We start from the raw sequence: 22,851 nt of genomic DNA, 5'->3' as shown, positions 1-22,851 counted from the left end.
GTGGCTAGAGGGACAATAGGTAACTGTCCTTTCTCTTTGATGTCATTCATTCCCTAATGCTTTTATGTGGCTATTTTCTTTTGTGTTGCTAAAAAGAACAATAGAGAGAACAATAGAGTAGCCACATAATTACTGTCCTGTGAGAACGTCCATCACAAAACTTGTCCGGACTACTCCTCATAAACTACGGGTGCAATTTCATCCAAACTTTACAGAAATGATCAGTACCAAGTCTAGTTGTGCATATTGTCAGCATTTTCCAGTTCAATGATTTTTGTCAGAGTTATGGCCCTTTAATAATTTTTATGCCCCCGCCATGTAATGGCCGGGGCATATAGTGTTACCCTGTTCCGTCATTCCGTCCTTCCGTCCTTCTGTCATTCCTTCATCATCAGTTTCCGTTCATTATCTTAAGAACGGTTGCACACATTCAACTCAAATTTGACATATGGATATGTCATGAGAAAATACAGGTCAAGTTCGAATTTGGTCATGGTTCGATGATTTTTGGCAGAGTTATGCCCCTTTTACTTTGAAAATAATATGAAATTTTAGTTTCCGTTCATTATTTCCCCAACGGTACAACACATTCAACTCAAACTTGACATATGGATATGTCATGAGAAAATACAGGTCAAGTTCGAATTTGGTCATGGTTTGATGATTTTTGTCAGAGTTATGCCCCTTTTACTTTGAAAATAATATGAAATTTTCAGTTTCCGTTCATTATCTCCCCAACGGTACAACATATTCAACTCAAACTTGACATATGGATATGTCATGAGAAAATACAGGTCAAGTTGGAATTTGGTCATGGTTCGATGATTTTTGGCAGAGTTATGCCCCTTTTACTTTGAAAATAATATGAAATTTCAGTTTCCGTTCATTATTTCCCCAACGGTACAACACATTCAACTCAAACTTGACATATGGATATGTCATGAGAAAATACAGGTCAAGTTCGAATTTGGTCATGGTTCGATGATTTTTGGCAGAGTTATGCCCCTTTTACTTTGAAAATAATATGAAATTTTCAGTTTCCGTTCATTATCTCCCCAAATGTACAACACATTCAACTCAAACTTGACATATGGATGTGTCAAAGGAATGTGCAGGTCAAGTTCAAATTTGGTCATGGTTCAATGATTTTTGGCAGAGTTATGCCCCTTTCACTTTGAAAGTAATATGAAATTTTCAGTTTCCGTTTATTATCTCCCCAATGGTACAACACATTCAACTCAAATTTGACATATGGATATGTTTTTGGAATGCCCAGGCCAAGTTTGAGTTTGGTCATGGTTCAATGATTTTTGGCAGAGTAATGCCCCTTTCACTTTGAAAATAATATGAAATTTACAGTTTCTGTTCATTATCTACCCAACAGTGTTTCATATTCACCTTAAATTTGACATATGGATATGTCAAAGGAATGGGCAGGTCAAGTTGGAATTTGGTCATGGTTTGATGATTTTTTGGCAGAGTTATGTCCCTTTCACTTTGAAAATAATATAGATACATCTTAGGAATAAGCAGTTTAAGTTTAAATTTGGTTGTAGTTCAATGATTTAAGACAAACTTATCTTTCCTGAATGTTGGAAAAATTTTGAACTTTCACTTTCAGCACTCTTACTTTTAGCCATTATTTTGGCTACAAATATGCAATATGCTATTTTTAAAAGGTTTAGACTGAATAATTTCAGTGCCTTGAACATTGTATGAAAATGGTTTGTGTTAACATTGAAAAGTTTTAAGGGCTTTGAACTTAAAATGAAAAAAATAATTTAAGCACCATCTGAAATTTTGGCTGCATGTGGGGGCATCCGTGGCATGATGACACATTTCTAGTTAATTTTAAAGTTTGTCCGGACTACCTCTCTTATACCACTAATGCAATTTCAATGAAACTTTACAGGATTGATCTATAGCTCAAGTCCTTGCGCATATTGCACGGGTTTTCCTGTTGAATGATTTTTGGCCGAGTTATGGCCCTTTGATAAAAAGGTGTTTTTTTCTGTGTGTTGCCAGATACACAAAAGCTTGTCCGGACTACTCCTCATAAACTACTGGTGCAATTTCATCCAAACTTTACAGGAATGATCAGTACCAAGTCTAGTTGTGCATATTGTCAGCATTTTCCGGTTCAATGAGTTTTGTCAGAGTTATGGCCCTTTAATAATTTTCATTTTTAAAGTTTGTCCGGACTACTTCTTTTATACCACTAATGCAATTTCAATGCAACTTTACAGGATTGATATGTAACCCAAGTCCTTGCACATATTGCATGGGTTTTCCGGTTGAATGATTTTTGGTTGAGTTATGGCCCTTTGATAAAAAGGTGTTTTTTTTCTGTGTGTTGCCAGATACGCAAAAGCTTGTCCGAACTACTCCTCATAAACTACTGGTGCTATTTTATCCAAACTTTACAGGAATGATCAGTACCAAGTCTAGTTGTGCACTGTCCGTCTGTCTGTCCGTCTGTCACAAAATTTGTCTCAACATGAAATTGGCCATCATGAGTGGACACATGTGATCACTGATTGCTCTTGTATTGAAACACATGCCAGTTTATAAAGATTAGTAAAGCAAAGGTTCACATATTGTTTATCATTACAGTAACATAACATTAAAATGAGGTCCAGATTATGTTGATTCATGCAATTTAGCATCTGTTCAAAGCTCAAAGGGGCTGTTGTGTATTGACATAACGGGACTAGAAATATTTTATGCCCCCGGGCATATAGTAATTGAACCGTCCGTCCGTCTGTCGAGCAAACATTTTGGGTTTAGGGGCTATATAACAGTAAAGAGAACAAAAGAGAACAATAGGTTCATTCCGTGATCAAAGGGTTTAGGGGCTAGTAGCCTTTAAGCAGGGCCGGCAAAATCTCAGAAAATTGTACTTGTCCACGGACAAGTAGCCTAAGAAATTTACATGTCCATACTCAATGTTCACTTGTCCGTATTTATATTTAATATTTACTGCAAATGTCAATAAAGAAGAGCAATATGATTATGAACTTTTTCAATTTTATTAAACATTCTGTGCCATATGTTTAATAATATAATATATTATGATTATTTTGATTGTGAAAAATGACCCAAAATTGAAAAGCATTGCAATGTTTTTTTCCTCAAGTGAACTATGAATAAGACACATATATGTTTTTCAATTAATTTCTGAACATTTTTCTCAATTACATATTGTTTATGTTTCTGCTTGGAGAGCCTCAGCTGATCTATGTAAGAAATTCAAATTTATTTTTTTAGGCATTTGAACTTCAGTGGAGTTCCTTTAACCTTTCAACACTTTGTTGCATGCATGCTCATGTTTTCATTCAGTGATTATGAAATTCATTGAATGCTCTATTAAAATGAAATAAAACAAACAAAAAGGGGAGGTCACCACATGTCTTCCTCCAGCAGCAGAGCATAAATTTTGGCCTTAACAATGAAATTGTGATTTAAAACCCAGAGAAAAAAAAACAAACAACATTTGATTGGTGAAGACTGAAATACATTTTTATAAGTTATGATAAGGAAAAAGGTCACCTTGCTTATTTGACTGGAATTCTATTTCTAACAAATTTATTCCAGTTTCCATTGCTTTTATAGAATCTCATCTTTCAAGGTCTTTTAAGTAGGAAAAAGCTTTTAAAAATTTCCAAAAGAAATAGATAATCAGTATTTTTGCGAACCTTCCATAATAATGGCAAGGGGATTATATTGTTACCAGTGTATGGCAGTATATGTATGCCTGCATTTCAAAATCTTGTCAGGTCCAGTCATGCTTCAAGGGACTTTGAAACCAGGAACACAAATGTGTAAAATGTGTAGCATGATGGCATTGTTTATCATTCTCAAGACCTAGACCTCTAGCTCAAAGGTCAAGGTCACACTTAGATGTAAGACAATATTGTCCAGCCAATAACTCTGTCATACATCAAGGGATTTTGATGTTACTTGGCACAGATGTGTATCATGATGATACATATGTCATGTACGAAAAAAAGACCTAGCGTCAGTGTCAATGTCAAAGGTGAACAGTTGTAAAATATTGTCCCACCCATAACTTTGTCATGAGTCAAGGGATTTTTAAATATCTTGGCATAAAAGTGTTGCATGTTGAGAGGGTGTGTCATGCACAAGAACTTGATCCCTAGCTCCAAGGTCAACATCACACTAAGATGTCAAAATTCAGTAGTTAGAAAATATTGTCCGGCTGATAATTCACTCGTGCATCAATCGATTTTGAAATAACTTTGCACAAATGTGTAGGATGATGAGATAGTATGTCATGCTTTAGACCTAGACCCCTAGCTCCAAGGTCAGGGTCTCATTAGAAAATCTAAATCAAGGCAATGTGAATATTAAAAGACTGTTTTATCAACAGCCATCTGTCCTCTAACTTAAGGTCTTTATTGCCAAAAGTTCATTAAATACCAACTATGCTGTCCTATCGTAACTTTATTCATACAAGTCTGTATCCTTATATAAATAGCAGGGGCATCCATGTCTTTCAAATACATTTTTCTCCTTTATGGCTGAAGGGTTACCTTTAAGGCTTGAAGGCTGGCATCAGAATTGCAGCCATGTTTATCCCTGCATTATTGTAAGAGGCGACTAAATCATTTAATGGGTTTGAATTACTGGAGTCATGAATCTCTAAGCTCCAGCAGATAAGGTGGTTTTGTCCCCTGGTGTTGCTTTAAATTTGAAACACCCAATGTTAGTCAAAATCATCTTGCCTGTTTGGGAGCCATATGACCTCAATTGTGTTGGTGCGCTGTAAAACCAAACAAAGCAAACGGACACAATTCTAATTTAGTATTGTTTTGTTGGGCTACATAAGACCACATGAGGCACTTAATTTGCTTTACTCATTATTTTCACAATAGGTTTATCTCTTGGTTTGCAAATCATGGTATTAGGATAAGAATGAACCTGGAACTAGGGCACTTCCTATATTTGGTCCATTGCCAGAAACCAAAATGTTTTTAAGAGATTTAAACTTCAAGGGTAAAAGCTCTCATTTACATGATTATGTTCCAGCTGCTCTCAATTGTACATGTACCATCTTGGTACTTTTTAGCTCGACTATTCGATAAGAATAAGTAGAGCTATTGCAGTCACCCGAGCGTCGGCGTCGGCATCAGTGTCGGCGTAACCACTTATGTTAAAGTTTTTGTAATAGTTCAAATATTTTCAAAGTCCATTGACATATGGCTTTGAAACTTTGCACATTTGTTCACCATCATGACCCCAACCTGTAGACAGGAGGAGGTAACTCTATCAAGCATTTTGACAGATTTATGCCTTTTTTTCGACTTAGAATTTATGTTAAAGTTTTTGTAATAGTTCAAATATTTTCAAAGTCCATTGATATATGGCTTTGAAACTTTGCACACTTGTTCACCATCATGACTCCAACCTGTAGACAGGAGGAGGTAACTCTATCAAGCATTTTGACAGAATTATGCCCCTTTTTCGACTTAGAATTTATGTTAAAGTTTTTGTAATAGTTCAAATATTTTCAAAGTCCATTGACATATGGCTTTGAAACTTTGCACACTTGTTCACCATCATGACCCCAACCTGTAAACAGGAGGAGGTAACTCTATTAAGCATTTTGACAGAATTATGCCCCTTTTTCGACTTAGAATTTATGTTAAAGTTTTTGTAATACCTCAAATATTTTCAAAGTCCATTGACATATGGCTTTGAAACTTTGCACACTTTTTCACCATCATTACCCCAACCTGTAAACAGGAGGAGGTAACTGTATCAAGCATTTTGACAGAATTATGCCCCTTTTTGGACTTAGAATTTACGTTAAAGTTTTTGTAATACCTCGAATATTTTCAAAGTCCATTGACATATGGCTTTGAAACTTTACACACTTGTTCACCATCATTACCCCAACCTGTAAACAGGAGGAGGTAACTGTATCAAGCATTTTTTTTACAATCAAGCACTAAGAATAGTCGAGCGTTGCTGTCCTACCGACAGCTCTTGTTTGGGTTATTGCCTTTTGATGAGTACTTAAATGTCAGTGTGTAGGAAAGGACAATCCTCTTTTTATACACCCCAAAAAAATTGAGGGGTATAATGTTATGCTTGCCACCTGGTTGTCCGTCTGTCTGTTAACAGTTTTTGTGTCAGATCTGTATCTTTTGAACAAGTGAAAGGAAATTGAAACTACTTGGCAGAAATGTTAACCATAATGAAAAGATGTGTAGTGTGCAGGTTTGATCTTTCTCAAGTCAAGGTCACACTTAGTCATTTTGTATCGATTTTTAGCTCGACTTTTCTATGAAAAGGGGAGCTATCCTACTCGCCCCGGCGTCGGCGTCGGCGTTGGCGTCACACCTTGGTTAAGTTTTTCGTACCACCCCACTTTATTTCAGAAGTATTACAAGTATGGCTTTGAAACTTACCATACTTGTTCACCATCATAACCTCCATCTACAGACAAGAGTACATAACTCTGTCAAGGTTTTTGACAGAATTATGGCCCTTTTTTGACTTAGAAAGTGTATTGAGCTTGGTTAAGTTTTTTGTACCACCTCACTTTATTTCAAAACCATTGGAGGTATTGCTTTGAAACTGACCATACTTGTTTACCATCACGACCTTCATCAACAGACAAGAGGACATAACTCTGTCAAGGTTTTTGACAGAATTATTGCCCCTTTTTGACTTAGAAAATACATTGAATATGGGTAAAATCCACTTATTGCCTTAACCCTTTGAGATATTGCTTTGAAACTTTTAATGCTATTTCACATCATTACCCCCATCTGTACGCAAGAGAAGGTAACTCTGTCAGGGATTTGTTTTAAAAATTAAGGCCTTTTATCGACTTAGAATCTTGGTTAAGTTTTTAGTACCAGTCCACTTTTTGACTGAACTGTTTGAGATATTAATTTGAAAGTTGGAATACTTGTTTACAATCATGATTCCCAAACATGTCCAGGAGAAGGTAATTCTGTCAAAGATTTTATTTGAATTATGGCCCTTAACTGTCAATGTTTTGTATTATAGGCAAGCACTAAAAAACTTAAAAAATCTAAAAAAATTCATTCCTATCCACTTGTTCACTTTACCATAAATTATGTCATATAAACATTGCTGTAATATTCAAGGGTATCAAACAACTAGTTCACTTTAAAAATACAGAGATTCTTGTATTGCCTTTTACTGCAAAAACTTTTTTTATTGGCAAGCAATAAAAAAGTCGAGCGCGCTGTCTTACGGACAGCTCTTGTATAATTTCTTGTCCACTATTTATGTTTTAAACCAATAGAAAGACATTAAAACTTTTGACAGATTATATTACTTATAATGAGACAGATGCAAAACACAAGTATGGGGTTCATGAGATCAAAATTGGTCAGCCCAAGAGATAATTTGATTTATATGAACTTACAGGGTTTTTTCTAGCTTATTTTATAGCCAATATTCAGTCATATTCCCAACTGAAAATAGTATTATTATTTTCCCATTCCAAAGGAAAAAATTCCCAATTAAAAGTTACAGTAAAATAAAAAGATTGAATAAAAAATTCTATAATCTTTGGAAATCAGGGCTTCTTCACTGTTATAGTGCTTAAATGTCAAGAGCTAAGATATTTAGCATGTAACATTACCTCTTAAATGTCTGCAAAATTGACATAAATCATCAGGCCAATGGTGTCACAAGTTGCCCACTTGGGAATCACTAGATTATAGGAAAACACATTTTAAGTCTTATCATATGAACTACAAAGCCCAGAGCTTAGATATCTGGCATGTAGCATCAATTTGTAGATTTCTTCAAGAAGTTGTATTAACCATGACCCTCACGGCCTTAGGTCAAAATTTGACTCTGTCACATGACTTAAGAAGACTTAAGATACATGTATAGATATAGATGTTACTGATAATTAAGCAAATGTTTATGAAATCAGAATTTGTCAGTATATCCTAGTTTTTAAAGGATCAAAAATAGAAACAACAAAATAAGAACAAGTCTTTGTACATTTTGTTTTTTCTTATAATACTTTTTCAAATTGTATAGACATGTTTGCTGTAAATTAGTATACATATATTTCTTATTTAACTTCTTCAAATTTTACAACAGATAAAGTTTGCACCTTGGATTTAAAGGAGTTCCACTGAGGTCATAAAACATAAAAATATGTAATTTGAAAATCTTACTGAGACCAACTTGGGCACTCAAAACAGTAAAATATTAAATAGACAATAAAGAAATATACTCAAAATTAATTTTACAGAACAAGTACCAATAAAAATCTGTTGCATTGGCTCCATAATATGTGGATAGGTTTATGCAATCATACTAAATATTCTTAAATTTTCTGTCTTGTTATTACAGTGAGTGGAAACAGTGTGAAAGTGCAGTTTTGACTGAAGTTCTTCCCCAAAGGTAAATGTTATTTAGTTGGTTCTATTATGTTTCTGTCACATGCTTATAAACTTCTTTTTAAGCTCACCTGAGCCCAGTGCATATTTTTTTCCAGTGTCACCACAGGTCAGATTACCAGACCCATTCCTAAGGGAAATTATGGTTATTTTTTCCCCAATACTTGAAAATAAAATCCCAATCAAAGTGAAATTATTGATATCAAAACTGAGTTCATTCCAGTGTGGTGTCATACAGATTGTTTCCACATATTTCATTGTTAAATTTTAATGTACTTTTTATGCTTTGAATGATATTTGCATTGGTTGGAATAAACAATTTTGCACAATTCAAAATACTATGCCAAAGGAGCATAGAGCAAGTTCCAAAAGGTACCAAATATTTTTCCCAATTTAGCAATTTTTCAACGCAAAATTTCCCAAACTGGGCAAGGTAATTTTTGGAAAAGGCCTGCAATGTGCTCATTGTGAGCTTTTGTAATCCCACTCCGTCTGTCGTGCATCATCAACAATTTCTTTAAACAACATTTCCACTAAAACAAATGACTTCAAACCTTGGGTGGTCCCCTTTCTAAGTGCTATTATTGCTATTATTGGCTGTAACTTTGTTATTTTTGAATGGATTGTCTTCAAACTTGAACATAATAATCTTCAAGGATATCCCTTAAAAATAACCAGACAGACCTTGACCTTCACTCATAAATGACCTTGACTTTGAAGGTCAAATTATTGAAATTTTCATTTTTATATGACCAAAAGAATTTCGGGCATGTTATGTTAAACCCCCTGGCATTCATCCGTCCGTACAAACCCAGATGTACTTGTGTGACTTGGAGATCAATGGGTAACAGTCAATTCTCTTTGATCCTATTCATTCCGTTTAACTTGTGTGTCTTTTTTTAAGCCTTGTGTGACTAAAAATGGCCAAAAGATCACAGGAAAAGTCACATAAGTACCATTTTGTGAGTACATCCGTAGAAGACTCCTATTGATTTTGGGGTCAAGGTCAATGTCACTATCCCCTTTAAACTGAAAACAGTTTCCGGAGCATAACTTAAGTTCTGTTTGGCCCACAGTGTTCAAACTTCATAGGGTGATTGTCCATATTGGGTAGAAGATCCCTGTTGATTTTGGGGTTACAAGGTCAAAGGTCAAGGTCATTATTAATAGTTTAAAACTGAAAACAGTTTCCAGAGCATAACTTAAGGTGACAACAGACACTTTCCGTGGTACTCACATAAATGTCATTTAAACCAAGTTATTTTAGTTATAATTGTTATTTATTTAATCTTTGTGCATTAAATGTCGTAGATCATCATAAAAAATAACATATTTGAAAAAAATGCCTTTGTAAATGATTGATTTTGAATAAAAATTCTAAAATTTTAAATCGTCATATCAAAGTCATTTTTTATTTTTTTGTCATCAAACTTTTGGAAAATAACCTTACTTATATTATCTAGGGAACCGTGTCTCAATTTTTTTCTATCTTTTCTCAAAAAAATATTACGTAATGTCAAACATTTAATGCGACTTTTTTCACCATACATATTACGTAATTAAAGATAATTAAGTCGCTGATTGAGCAAACAAAAATCCCTGACACGGTTCCCTCCGTAAATGAATTTCCTTTCATGTGCTTTAAACCGCATGTTAATTGCTTGATTATTAAAAAAGTTATGCCGATTCAAAGTTAGTCCGACCCGCATCAAACGAAGTGTCATAAATCGGCTGTTCTCTCTCGGACCCCTACGTTTCACGCTAAATAATTGCATAATACACAAATATCGCACCAGAGAGGGTCACAAGTTGCGATAACATACTCTAACAACATTTTATGACCCAGTGACATCTGACCAATTAAAAAGCTGCTGATTAATATCAGTTTATAGCCGAAATTTCTTCAATTCTTAACGTGATTTACTGTTCGTCTGGTATCTGTCGCACATGTCACGTGACTATCGATAAAATTTGAGGCACTCAGTGGGGGGAAATGGAACGCATTTGCGCACCGCTAGCGGGGTATTTAATTGTTTCCTTTTTGAAGTATATTATTATTATTATCAGCATTATTATTGTATTATACCAGTGTCACTCTGCCTGTGTATTCGTGTATGAAATTCCGTTAAAATATAAAATAAAATAACAAAAAACTGAGCTTCTGACAGTCTTTTAAAGTCCATGGTAGATGTACAAATAAGAACGGGATATTATATATTTTTTCCACCAAATTGATAATGCTTCACATATTTTAATAGAAATAAAAGGTATTACCCGATCATTATGATCTGGCCTTCTTGACTTCTATTATCATGAATATCATCTATGCACGGCCTAGATATCCAGTTTCTACCGGGATAGACAATAAATTTCATACTTTGTCCCACATTTATTAGTACTGTGTCCGATTTACTGGCGAACAATTTATTTTCACTGAGAATATATTTTAATATCTTTTTTATTCATAGAGAAATAATCATCCTTAGACAATCTAAAATGGTTTAGAAATTTGTCAGGGACACCTTACCACAAGTCATATATAGGCGTTCACATAAAAATGTTGTCTGTTTTTGTTGTTGTTTTACTTGACATTGTTAGAAAACGAGGTGGAATGTAAAGTAAGCCCTTGAATCCGTACAAAAGTCTATCAACTCAATGTAATATCTATCAGATTAACGGGACAGACAAATTATTTTCACACATTATGGATATTTTAGCAACTACATTTTTAATCAACCCTGTGGTCGTGCGATTTGCCGCTATGCTTAATTATTTATGTTTCATACATTATGTTACGTACATTGGCCGACAATTTCTTAATTTATAAAAAAGGCATAATGTTGAGATATTCATAAAAGATGTACGGTAGTTGTACGATACATGTATTACGAGAAGTATGGACCAGTATGGACCTGTAATTCACGGATATATGGAACTACCGATTTCCCTCATTGATGCCTCAACAGGGGGCGGAGCGTTATCGATAATCGACAGGTTACGCGAATAGCAGATACAAATTGTATAGGTACCGTTTTAAAACGTTTAAAAACACATTTTTTGGACTAACTGCTTCCAAAATTAAATCACGAATGTGTTCAGAAAAGGTTAATAAATCTACTTAGCAAAAAATCTCATTTTAGGTATTTTCAGTGATAATTGACTCCGTTGTCACCTTAAGTTCCATGTGGCCCACAATATTCAAACTTCATAGGATGATTGTCAATATTGGGAAGAAGACTCTTAACATGGGTGAAAGTTTTCAGGATTATTCCTGAAGTTCAGGATTTTCAGTCTTCTTAAAGCCTTCTATTTCCTATGTAAATCTACAGAAAAACTGCTAAATTCAGGATTTTCAGGATTTTTAAAATTTCCAACTTTCACCCATGTCTTAATGATTTTGGGGTCACAAGGTCAAAGGTCAAGGTCACTAATACCTTAAAACTGAAAACAGTTTCCGGATCATAACTTAAGTTCCATTTGGCCCACAGTGTTCAAATTTCATAGGATGATTGTCCATATTAGGTAGAAGACCCCTATTGAATTTGGGGTCACAAGGTCAAAGTTCAAGATCACTATTACTTTAAAACTGAAAACAGTTTCCGGAGCATAACTTAAGGTCTATTTGTCCCACAATATTCAAACTTCATAGGATGATTGTCAATATTAAGTAGAAGACTGTTATTGATTTTGGGGTCACAAGGTCAAAGGTCAAGGTCACTAATACCTTAAAAAGGAAAACAGTTTCCGGAACATAACTTAAGTTCCATTTGGCCCGCAGTGCTCAAATTTCATAGGATGATTGTCAATATTGGGTAGAAGACCCCTATTGATTTTGGAGTCACAAGGTCAAAGGTCAAGGTCATTATTACTTTAAAACTGAAAACAGTTTCCAGAGCATAACTTAAGTTCCATGGGGCCCACAATATTCAAACTTCTTAGCATGATTGTCCATATTGGTTAGAAGACCCCTATTGATTTTGGGGTCACAAGGTCAAAGGTCAAGGTCACTATTACTCTTAAACTGAAAACAGTTTCAGGAGCATAACTTAAGGTCTATTTGGCCCACAATATTCAAACTTCGTAGGATGATTGTCCATATTGGGTAGTATACCCCTATTGATTTTGGGGTCACAAGGTCAAAGGTCAAGGTCACTATTACTTTAAAACTGAAAATAGTTTCCTGAACATATTTCATCTAGAAACGTGATCCCTGGCTATTAGTATCAAAAGGGGATGCTTTGTCGTCCATCGTCATGCATCAACATTCATTTTTTTTTAACCTGCTGGGCAGATTTACTTGAAATTTGGTCTGTGGCATCCTTGTGACAGTCACACTTAAATTTCCTCATATCATTTCAATTGGCCCCTTTTAGTGGTCGACAGAGAAAAAAATAAAAACTTTTAAGATCTTCTACTCAACTAATGAATGATCACCAAATTTTTTCTGTAGGATTCTTAGGTAGTCTTATATCAGATTTGCTCAAAAATAGTTTGATTGGCCCCCTTTAGGGGTCTCTGAAGCTTAGAATAGAAAACCTTTAAACACCATCTTGTACTGAACTAATTGATGGATTATCACTTTGTCATAGCATTCTTAGGTAGTCTTTTATCAGATTTGCTCACATCAATTTTATTGGCCCCTGGTTTTAAGGGCCTCTAAAGCTAATAATAGAAAAACCTTTAAACATCTTCTACTGAACTAATTAAAGGATGATCACCCAACTTTGTCTGTAGCATTCTTGGGTAGTCTTTTAGCAAATTTGCTCATATTAATTTGATTAGCCCCTTTGAGGGGCCGCTAAAGCTAAAAATAGAAATATCTTTAAAACATAGATCTAAAACATCTTCTACTGAACATATTGATGAATGATCCCCAAACTTTGTCTGTAGCATTCTTAGGTAGACTTTTATAAAAAGTGTAAGTTGGCATTCTTTACATGCCAGATATACAGTAACAATGAACTTGGGCCATTTGTGAAAGGTTCCTTTATATTATGAAGAAATAAATCTGTGTCTGAAATTATGTAACTAGAGGGGCAAGTTGAAGTTTAGCTGGACATGCCTTTCAGCAAGATAATTTGAAACATTTTTTTTCTAACACTGAAAAACAGTTATTTCTGGTGAGCAATTCAGGGCCATCATGGCCCTCTTGTTTATGTTTATCATCATGAAACTTAAAATGTATGTAAAGTGTCACAAGCAAGCTGAGTAGGCCAAGTTTTACAACTTTTAATTGACAAGCTAATTAACAGTAGTTCTTGAGTATATCTCTTTTGTACAATGTTTTGTTTTTTCTGTTGTCCAGAGAATTTAATTTGCCCAAAAATAACCCCATTACCAACTATCTGAGCCAACTATAATCAAGAATATAAGTTGGTGTATGAATAAAATTAATTTATATTTATGTCAGTCATCTAAATTGTACTGTTACCGTTGTCACTGTTGAAATGATTTTGTCAGGATCACTTTTAAGGCTACTGAAGTTAAATGGTACGGTAATTTACCATAAAACTTAATCAATGAAAAAGAATATAAACACTTGAAAATACCAAAACGCTCAAGTACAGTTAATCTTATTTATTAAGATCTTCTGTTAAATAAATGCATAAAACAGGATAGTTAAATACCGAAAACATGTAAATTATTGCCCTTGGTATAGTTTCGAGATCTAATGAGTTCTTCAATGTAAAGTTGTTAAAGAAGGGGTTATATGAACGTGTTTCGTGTAAATTACAGTTAAAGTCTTCTAGCGGAATATTTATTTTAAAGCGGAATGTTCAAGTTTTGACGGATTTCCGTTGTTTGGCGGATTTTTAGTTAGGGTTGAGCTACTGTTCAAATAATAACCTTGTTAGTCCATGTTTCACGGTTGGAAAAGCTGCCCAACTGAATTGAGCATCTGTATTTATAGACTTTGGCGTGTTAATTCCGAAATGAAATTTGCCCGCCGCTAAAACATTCAAAAGTACTCTTATCCAATAAGATTCGACAACGGAATTAGTTAACCAATCACAGCGTTCCGCTAAACATAGCACAGTCATGGCTCATACGCCGTCAGACAAAATAGATCCGTCAAGGATCCGCTAAAATGTTATTATTCTTTTATAGAATAATAAAGACATAAAATATCAGCAGATTTTTATATGATAGTCACTCTTTTTCCAAAATATGATTATGGTAGTTTCGTTGCATTACAGTACTTTCTCGGAATTTGGCCGGATATGGAACTTATTTCCGCTGAATCCGTCAGCTAGAAAATGTAAATAATACACATCTTTTGTTCTAGTGACACTTCTAGTGTACACTTTCTGCATCTATTGTAATGGAATAATAGTTCAGGTATATTTCTACATATCTGATCGTTATTATTGTTATTCTTTGGTCAGTTGAGTATCTACACTCAATTGTCAGGTTATTTCGCGACCCGGATCATGTTCATATAGTTCTAAACGATATTTCAATGTTTCTTTAACTCGAATCATTGAATACTTATACTGTTTACTGTTAGATATATAGTTGATAAACAACCACACAAGTCACGGAAATGACAGAGCAGAATTCAAGTAAAGGAAAGGTAATATCTCATCACAATGTCAAATTGTTTACATGTCTATCCATAACAGTACTATTTGTGATTTGTTGAAGCCAGTTTTCCAGGTATTCATAGGCTTTGTTTTGTTTTGTCTAGCCGGATATGTAAAAGTTGTAAAGAAACACTTCCAGAAATTGAGCCTTTGGATAAGTCAATCATGAAGGAAATGGTTAAGAAAACTATGAAGAAGTTATTGATAGGTGAAAACATCTTTAGGAAGACAACGCCAAAAGAGCTGGATAGATTCTCCGACTTTATGAACATGGAAGGACCATTTGACTACATTATAGATGGCTTGAACTTGATGAATATAGTACAACCTATATCTTCATCAGGCTCTAAAAAAGTAAGTTCATGTAAAATTGTGTTACTTTCATCAACAAGTAAATAGACTAGATATTTATCATTGACAGAATTTAAGAGAAATTAAAATCATAAACAACATAGTATGCTTAAAGCATGAATTCGTATATTAAAATTTATGAAAATTTGGAATATTTTAAAGTGTCTAAAGTGTATTTATTTTTAGCTTGACTATACAATGTATATGGAGAGCTGTCCTACGCACCAGGCCTCCCCATCCAGATTTCAGATTAAAGTTTGGTGCAGAAATATATTTTTACTATAACTTTTTAGCTCTCCTGACAAGGTGAGGTATAGTGATGGGGCTATGTCTGGCGTCTGTTTTTGTGCATTGTGCGCAGTTTGTCTTCAACAATTGGGTTGTTATCACTCTAGCTGTTACAGTTTTGATTGTATCATCATTAAACTTTGTCAGAATGTTTGTCTCAATGAAATGCAGGTAGTTCAAAGATGGGTCAACTCGGGCCAAAAACTAGGTCACAAGAGCTAAAAATAGAGAAATCTTGTTTACTCTCTAGTGGAAGCAGTTTTAATCCAAATTTCCTGGAAATCTGTTAGGAAGGTTGTTTTGATGATTTCTAGGTCAAGTTCAAATATTGGTCATCTCCGGTCAAAAACTAGGTCACAAGCTAAATATAGAAAAATCTTGTTAACACTAGTGGCTGCATTTTTTATCAAAATATTCTGGAAATTGGTCAGGAAAGTTGTTTTGATGATTTCTAGGTCAAGTTCAAAGATGGGTAATTTCCGGTCAAAAACTAAGTCTGCAGGTTTGATCCAAATATTCTGGAAATTGGTCAAGAAGGTTGTTTTGATGATTTCTAAGTCAAGATCGAAGATGGGTCATCTCTGGTCAAAAGCTAGGTAACAGGAGCTAAAAATAGAAAAAGCTTTTTTACACTCTATTTCTCTAGTGGCTGCAGTTTTGATCCAAATATCCTTGAAATTGGTCAGGAAGGTTGTTTTGATGATTTCTAGGTCATGTTTTGATATGGGTCATTTCCAGTCATAAACTAGGTCACAGGAGCTAAAATAGAAAAAAACTTGTTAACACTCTAGTGGCTGCAGTTTTGATCCAAATATCCTCGAAATTGATCAGGAGAGTTGTTTTGATGATTTCAAGGTCAAGTTTGATTATGGATCACCTGGGGTCAAACACTAGGTCAAACTGACTGCCAAAATATGATAAAACCTTGTTGTTCTCCGCCTTTTCGAAGAAAAAAGGGGGATATAGAAATAGGCTCTGTCCCTCCGTCTGTCCGTCCACACAACCGAATAGGGAGAGGGGGCCATCTAGCTGTAAACAGAACAAAAGAGAACAATAGAATTCATTCTATAACAGTAAAATAAGGGGCCATGGCCCTCTATTAAACAAAAGAAAATAACAATAGAAATGGCCCTTTATCCCTATTCAGTCAGATGTCTGTCCGTCCGTCACATTTTCGTGTCTGGTCCATAACTTTGTCATTTTTCAAAGGAATCTGAAATAACTCGGCACAAATGTTTGTTATTATAAGACGATGTGTCAAGCGCAACAACAAGACCCCTACCTCCAGGGTCATGTTCGCACTTGCACAATCAAGGTCAACATTGTCTATGTGAGGGTATATGTCGTGTCCGGTCCGTAACTTTCTTATTATACCCCCGCACAACAAAGTTGTAAGGGGGGTATACTGGAATCAGCTTGTCCCTTCGGCCATCCAGACGACCGGATGTCTCCCCTTCGGTTTTTCCTTGTCAGCCCAATAACTTGAGATTGCTTTGGCCCACAGTTTTCATATTTGGCATGGAGGTTAGTTATAATTAGTAGATGAGCTCTATTGATTTTGGGGTCACTGGGTCAAAGGTCACAGGGGCCTTGACTTTAAAAAGCTTGTCCGCCCAATAACTTGAGATTCTTGACCCACAGTCTTCATATTTGGCATGGTGGTTAGTCATAATTAGTAGATGAACTCTATTGATTTTTGGGGGTCACTGGGTCAAAAAGGTCAAGGTCACAGGGGCCTTTGAACTTTAAAAAGTCGGGTAAAAGAAAAAGGGCCCGGTGCCTGTAACTTAAAAAAAAACCCTTGCCCGCCATTCCCTTAAGAACCCTTTTTAAACCACATTTTTCATATTTGTAAAAAATGGAGTTTGGGTTTTGAATAGGGGACCCCGGGAATTGGGGGGGGCCCACTGGGTTAAAGTTCAGGGCACACCCCGGCCCCCTTAAGTTCAAAAATTTTGTTGGCTCAAGGGGGCTTAAAAACCCTTTTTCCAGTCTTCAAAAGGGGAAAATTAAAGGTTGGGTTATGACAAAGAAAAATGACCCCTTATTGTTTTTTGTCATCCTTACATCATAGGTCCGGGGTCAAGAAGGGGCCTTAACAAAAACGGCCGGATCCGTTTAATCCCCTTAAAAAAACCCCTTGACCCCACAGTCTTTAAAATTGGCTTTTGAGGTTATTTAGACAATTTAAGATGACCCTGTTAAAATTTTGAGGGGTTTAAATTTTTGGGCATTTTAAAATTTGGGGAACATATTTTTTTTTCTCGAATTTTTTTTCATAAAACCCCAAAAAGCCCAAAGGGGGGCATTGAATGGGGGGGGGGGGAAGGGGGGGGTTTTTTCAAGTTTTGCATTTTGGCAGTTTTTTTAGTTTTTAAAATTTAAAAGGGGGGTCAAAGGGGGAAAGGTTTCTTTTTTTGATATTTGCCACTAACAAATTTAGGAATACCATAATTTTTAAAAGCAAGGGCCCCGGGCCTTCCCCTACCCCCCCCCATTTTTTGGGGGCAGGTGGGGTTTTGTCTTTAGCCCCTTTTAAATGACCACGGTTGTTCCCCTGAAAAGGGGAAACACGAGGGTATTGGGCCTTTTTAACTTTTAACGTGGCGGGGTTCTGGGGTTTGAAAGGGTATTAAACTTAAAATTTATTAATCCTTATTATCGAGCGCATCTTAATTAAACAATTTTTCAAACCCTATGGAATCAATTTTATTTTTTAGAATTAATCCCCTTTGAATTTAAAGAATTTTCTCTAAAATTTTCCCCCAGGGCCTGGGTTATTGGAAAAAACTTTTGGAAAAACCAATTTTGTCCCAACAGATTTGAATGTAAATTGAATTTTATAAAAATTTTGAACAAGGGTTTTTCCCCCTCGCACCTTTTCTTTTTATTTTGGGGGGGTAAAAAGCTTAATAAAATTTAAATCCATTTTTTGCCCAGCCAAAAATTAAAAATTTAAAAAAATTTTTGATAATCAACTGAACTAAGATTTTGACAAGTGACACTAATAAAATGGTCAGAATATTCACTTCAAGACTTGCAATATATGTTGACTATTCAAAGGAAAGGTAATTCAAATGAGCATTTTTAGCAGAAATATGTCCCCTTTTCTATTTTGCTTTTATTTTATCTATCAAATACTGAGAAAAGTGAGCATGCTATCTAGGTACATGTCTTGTTCTACTCTTACTGTACTACTGGTAAAATACAGGTGAACAGATGAGATTTGTGAATGCTTTGGTATGCAGATACCTTTCATGTACATCTATGTTTTGCTAAGATTTGAAGTCGGTTGGATCAGCTGAACTCTTGAGACAGACTATTGGTTTATCTACTTTTCCTTACAGTTTTTCAGTGTTTTTAAGCTTTGACATAAGAAGTATTCATCATTTTATCTGATATTCTGGGAGTCTGTACTCTCAGTGCCTGAAAGGGCAGATGGACCCTCATTAAGCATTGTTTACACACACTGATATTCTTGTTTCAGGAGAAAATAAAGGATCTGGTTGATTACTACTTCAAGGGAAAACGGGTTTTGGTTGTAACTAAAGAATTTGATGACAGTATGAAATTAATAGAAGGACCTATTTTCAGAGTGAATAAAAAGTAAGTAACCTTTTAGCCAAATAGTAAATAACTAAATAAGCATTGCCTGCTGTAACATGATATGTAATTTATGCCCCTATAGGTGAGAATACCTTGTCTGTCTAACTGTTCATGCTTTTAATTAATTTATAATCTAACATGAGTATACAAGACAGATGAGGAAAATTGACTTCAATTTGTGACAAAAGATTATAGGGCCGTGGTTGTTCAATTATTGAAAGATGTGATAAAAAAAAATGGCCCACTAATGGCACTTTTGTTATAAGAGGATGCTTAGGTGACCTGAGCACAAAGCGTTTGGGATCACTCTGCGTCTGTCAGGTGCTGTTAATGGCATCAAATGTTTTCTCATAATAAGCATATACATACTAGTATTTGATAAAGTTGAATATTTTTATGCCCCCGGGCATATTTCATAGTTACCAAGTTATTGCCCTTTTCAGCACTTAGAAAATGAATAATGGTTAACCTAAAACGGCAAATTGGAAATATCTTAAGTTCTATCTATACTAATGGCTTTATAATTTCCACACTTACTTATCAATACAAAGTACATGATATTGCCAAGTTATATAACTGTGTCATCCATATTTCCCAGTTATTTCCCTTTTTATGCCACCGCAGCATCTGCGATGCGGTGGCATATAGCGATTCACCTGTGTGTGTGTGTGTGTGTTTGTTTGTTTGTTTGTGTGTGTGTGTGTTATATAGATTATATAGTGAACTTAAAAAATCTTCTTGTGATAAACCACTTGTCCAATTTCAACCAAACTTGGCAGGATTGTTCTTGGGTGAAGGGCTTCCAAAGTTTTCAAAGAATTTCATTCCATGCAGAAATCTGGTTGCCATGGCAACCAAAAGGAATTATAAGAATAAATTTAAAAAATCTTCTTGTAAAGACCCAAAAGGCCTAGAGCTTAGATATTTTGCATAAGCATTGTCTGGTAGACCTCTAACAGATTGTTCAAATTATAGCCCTTGGGTCAAAATTGGCCCCGCCCGGGGGTCATTGATTTTCACTATGTTACATATAGTAAAAACTTAAAATACCTTCTTGTAAAAAACCAAAAGGCCTAGAGCTTAGATATTTTGCATAAGGCATCATCTGGTAGACCTTACCAAGATTGTTCAAATTATAGCCCTTGGGTCAAAATCTGCCCCGCCCCGGGGTCATTGATTTTCGCTATATGTACATATAGTAAAAACTAAAAACACCCTTCTTGTAAAGACCCAAAAGGCCTAGAGCTTAGATATTTTGCATAAGGCATTGTCTGGTAGACCTCAACCCAAATTGTTCAAATTATAGCCCTGGGGTCATAATCAACCCCGTCCCAGGGGTCATTGGTTTTCCTTATATGTATATAGTAAAAACTTTAAAAAAAATTCTTCTAGCAATTGACAAATGCTAGAGGTTAGATATTCTGCATGAAACATTGTGTTGTAAACCTCTAGCAAGATTGTTCAAATTATAGCCCTGGGGTCAAAATTACCCCCGCCCTGGGGGTCATTGATTTCAATATATATACATATAGTAAAAAATAAAAAAATCTTATTGTCTGAAGGTACAAGGCTTAGAGCTTTAATATTTGTTAAATAATATCATCTAAAGGTACTCTACCAAAGATGTTCAAATTTTGCCCCTTGTGTCAAAATTAGCCCCGCCCCTGGGAGCCATAGGTTTATCTTATATGTATATAGTTAAAACTTAAAAAAATCATCTTCTCTAAATTGACAAAGGATAGAGTTAAGATATTTTTGCATGAAACATTATGTAGTGAACCTCTAGCAAGATTGTTCAAATTATAGCCCTGGGGTCAAAATTGGTTCTGCCCCGGGGGTCATTGATTTTCATTATGTACATATAGTGAGAGAGAAAAAAATTGTCTGAAGGTTCAAGGCATAGAGCTTTGATGTTTGATATATAATATCATCTATAGGTCCTCTACCAAAGTTGTTCAAATGTCAAAAATTGGCCCTGCCCAGGGGCAGTGATTCTCATTATGTACACGTAGTAAAAACAGAAAATAAAACAAATGTTTTCTGAATGGGAGAAAGCTATAGCTTAGATATTTGACTTGAAATGTTGTTTGGTGGACCTGTATCAAGATTGTTATTAAACCCTTGGGTCAAAATTATGCCTTGCCCAAGGGGACAGTGACCTACTTTCTTGTCCTTTGATGTACAGCAATGACATTTTGACCATGTGCACAGTTTTAGTTGTAAAATTGAACTTTGACCTAGATTTTGATGATGTGACCTACTTTCTTGTCCTTTGATGTACAGCTATGAAATTTGAACCATGCGGTGGCATAGCATTTTTCTCAAATGCAATCTTATTTCACTTTGAAAATAGGGCCTTGTCGGATTAACCTATTTCAGCAAGTTGGATTTATCTTAAATTTCTCCTAATTGCTTAATTTCTTTAATGATATCTTTCATATTAAGTAGGTGGTTACCTTTGATGGTCCTCTAATTTTTTGTGGAGTAAGCGGTCTTTAGGGTCAAGGTCACTGGTTTAAAAAATAAATTTAAACAAATTTGCTCATACAGCCTTTATATTTCAGTTGATGTCTTAGTTTAATACAAACATGCCAAGGGAGGTCCTCCTTCTTTGGGTGTAGTAAGGGGTCATTTGGGTCAAGGTCAATGTTACCAATGTCAAGGTCACCAATGTTAAAAATAGATTTTTACTGTGCAATGACCTTATTCTATAGACAGATGTTATTTATAATTGATAAAAACATAAACTTTGATAGAGTTAGTGGTCAGTTGGGTCAAGGTCACCAGTGCTAAAAATAGATTTTTACACATTTGCTCATACAGTCTTTATTAAGTGACAGATATAATTTATTTGGTAGGAAGATAACTTGCATGGTATTCATCCTTTTGATTGGGGTAGGGATCAGTGGGTCAAGGTCATCAGTGCTAAAAATAGATTTTTTACACTTTTGCCCATACAGCTTTTATTTATTGACAGATGTATTTCATATTTGGTAGGAAGATAACTTGCATGGTATTCTTCCTTTGGATGGAGTAAGGGGTCAGTTTGGTTATGGTCACCAGTGCTAAAAATAGAGTTTTACACTTTTGCCCATACAGCCTTTATTTATTGACAGATGTTTTTCATATTTGGTAGGAAGATAACTTACATTGTATTCTTCTTTTGGATAGAGTTAGGGGTCAGTTTGGTTAAGGTCACCAGTGCTAAAAATAGATTTACACTTTTGCCCATACAGCCTTTATTTATTGACAGATGTATTTCATATTTGGTAGGAAGGTAACTTACATGGTATTCTTCTTTTGGATAGAGTTAGGGGTCAGTTTGCTTAAGGTCACCAGTGCTAAAAATAGATTTTTACACTTTTGCCCATACAGCCTTTATTTAATGACAGATGTATTTCATATTTGGTAGGATGATAACTTGCATGAAGTTGAATATTTTTCAACTTCACAAGTCAGAGCAATGACTTGGCAACTTATATTTTTCACAATTACAAAATGCCATGACTTTGTCAAGCTATATAACTTGTGTTTACAATTTTTTGGCAATTTTTCTGTCCATAACTGAGTGAATGGGTAAACATTTTTTGAAATATTGCTAC

At 35.0% G+C, this 22,851-nt stretch overlaps 1 protein-coding gene across 2 annotated transcripts in view; it reads left to right on the top strand.

Annotated features, from left to right (window-relative positions):
* LOC132716144 (mitochondrial ribonuclease P catalytic subunit-like) overlaps positions 1–22,851 on the top strand; it is a 42,205-nt gene that overhangs the window by 7,417 nt on the left and 11,937 nt on the right. For both annotated transcript variants that reach the window (XM_060699340.1, XM_060699341.1), the window contains exons 3-5: positions 8,374–8,424; positions 15,109–15,358; positions 19,131–19,249. In XM_060699340.1, coding sequence (XP_060555323.1) covers positions 8,374–8,424; positions 15,109–15,358; positions 19,131–19,249 — 420 coding nt within the window. The remainder of the gene's footprint in view (positions 1–8,373; positions 8,425–15,108; positions 15,359–19,130; positions 19,250–22,851) is intronic.

The sequence above is a fragment of the Ruditapes philippinarum genome, unplaced genomic scaffold, assembly GCF_026571515.1.
Source record: "Ruditapes philippinarum isolate M1 unplaced genomic scaffold, ASM2657151v2 ctg128_1_1_1_1, whole genome shotgun sequence".
Lineage (NCBI taxonomy): Eukaryota > Metazoa > Mollusca > Bivalvia > Venerida > Veneridae > Ruditapes > Ruditapes philippinarum.
Note: the sequence above shows the minus strand (reverse complement) of the source record. Positions and strands in the feature narration are given on the sequence as shown.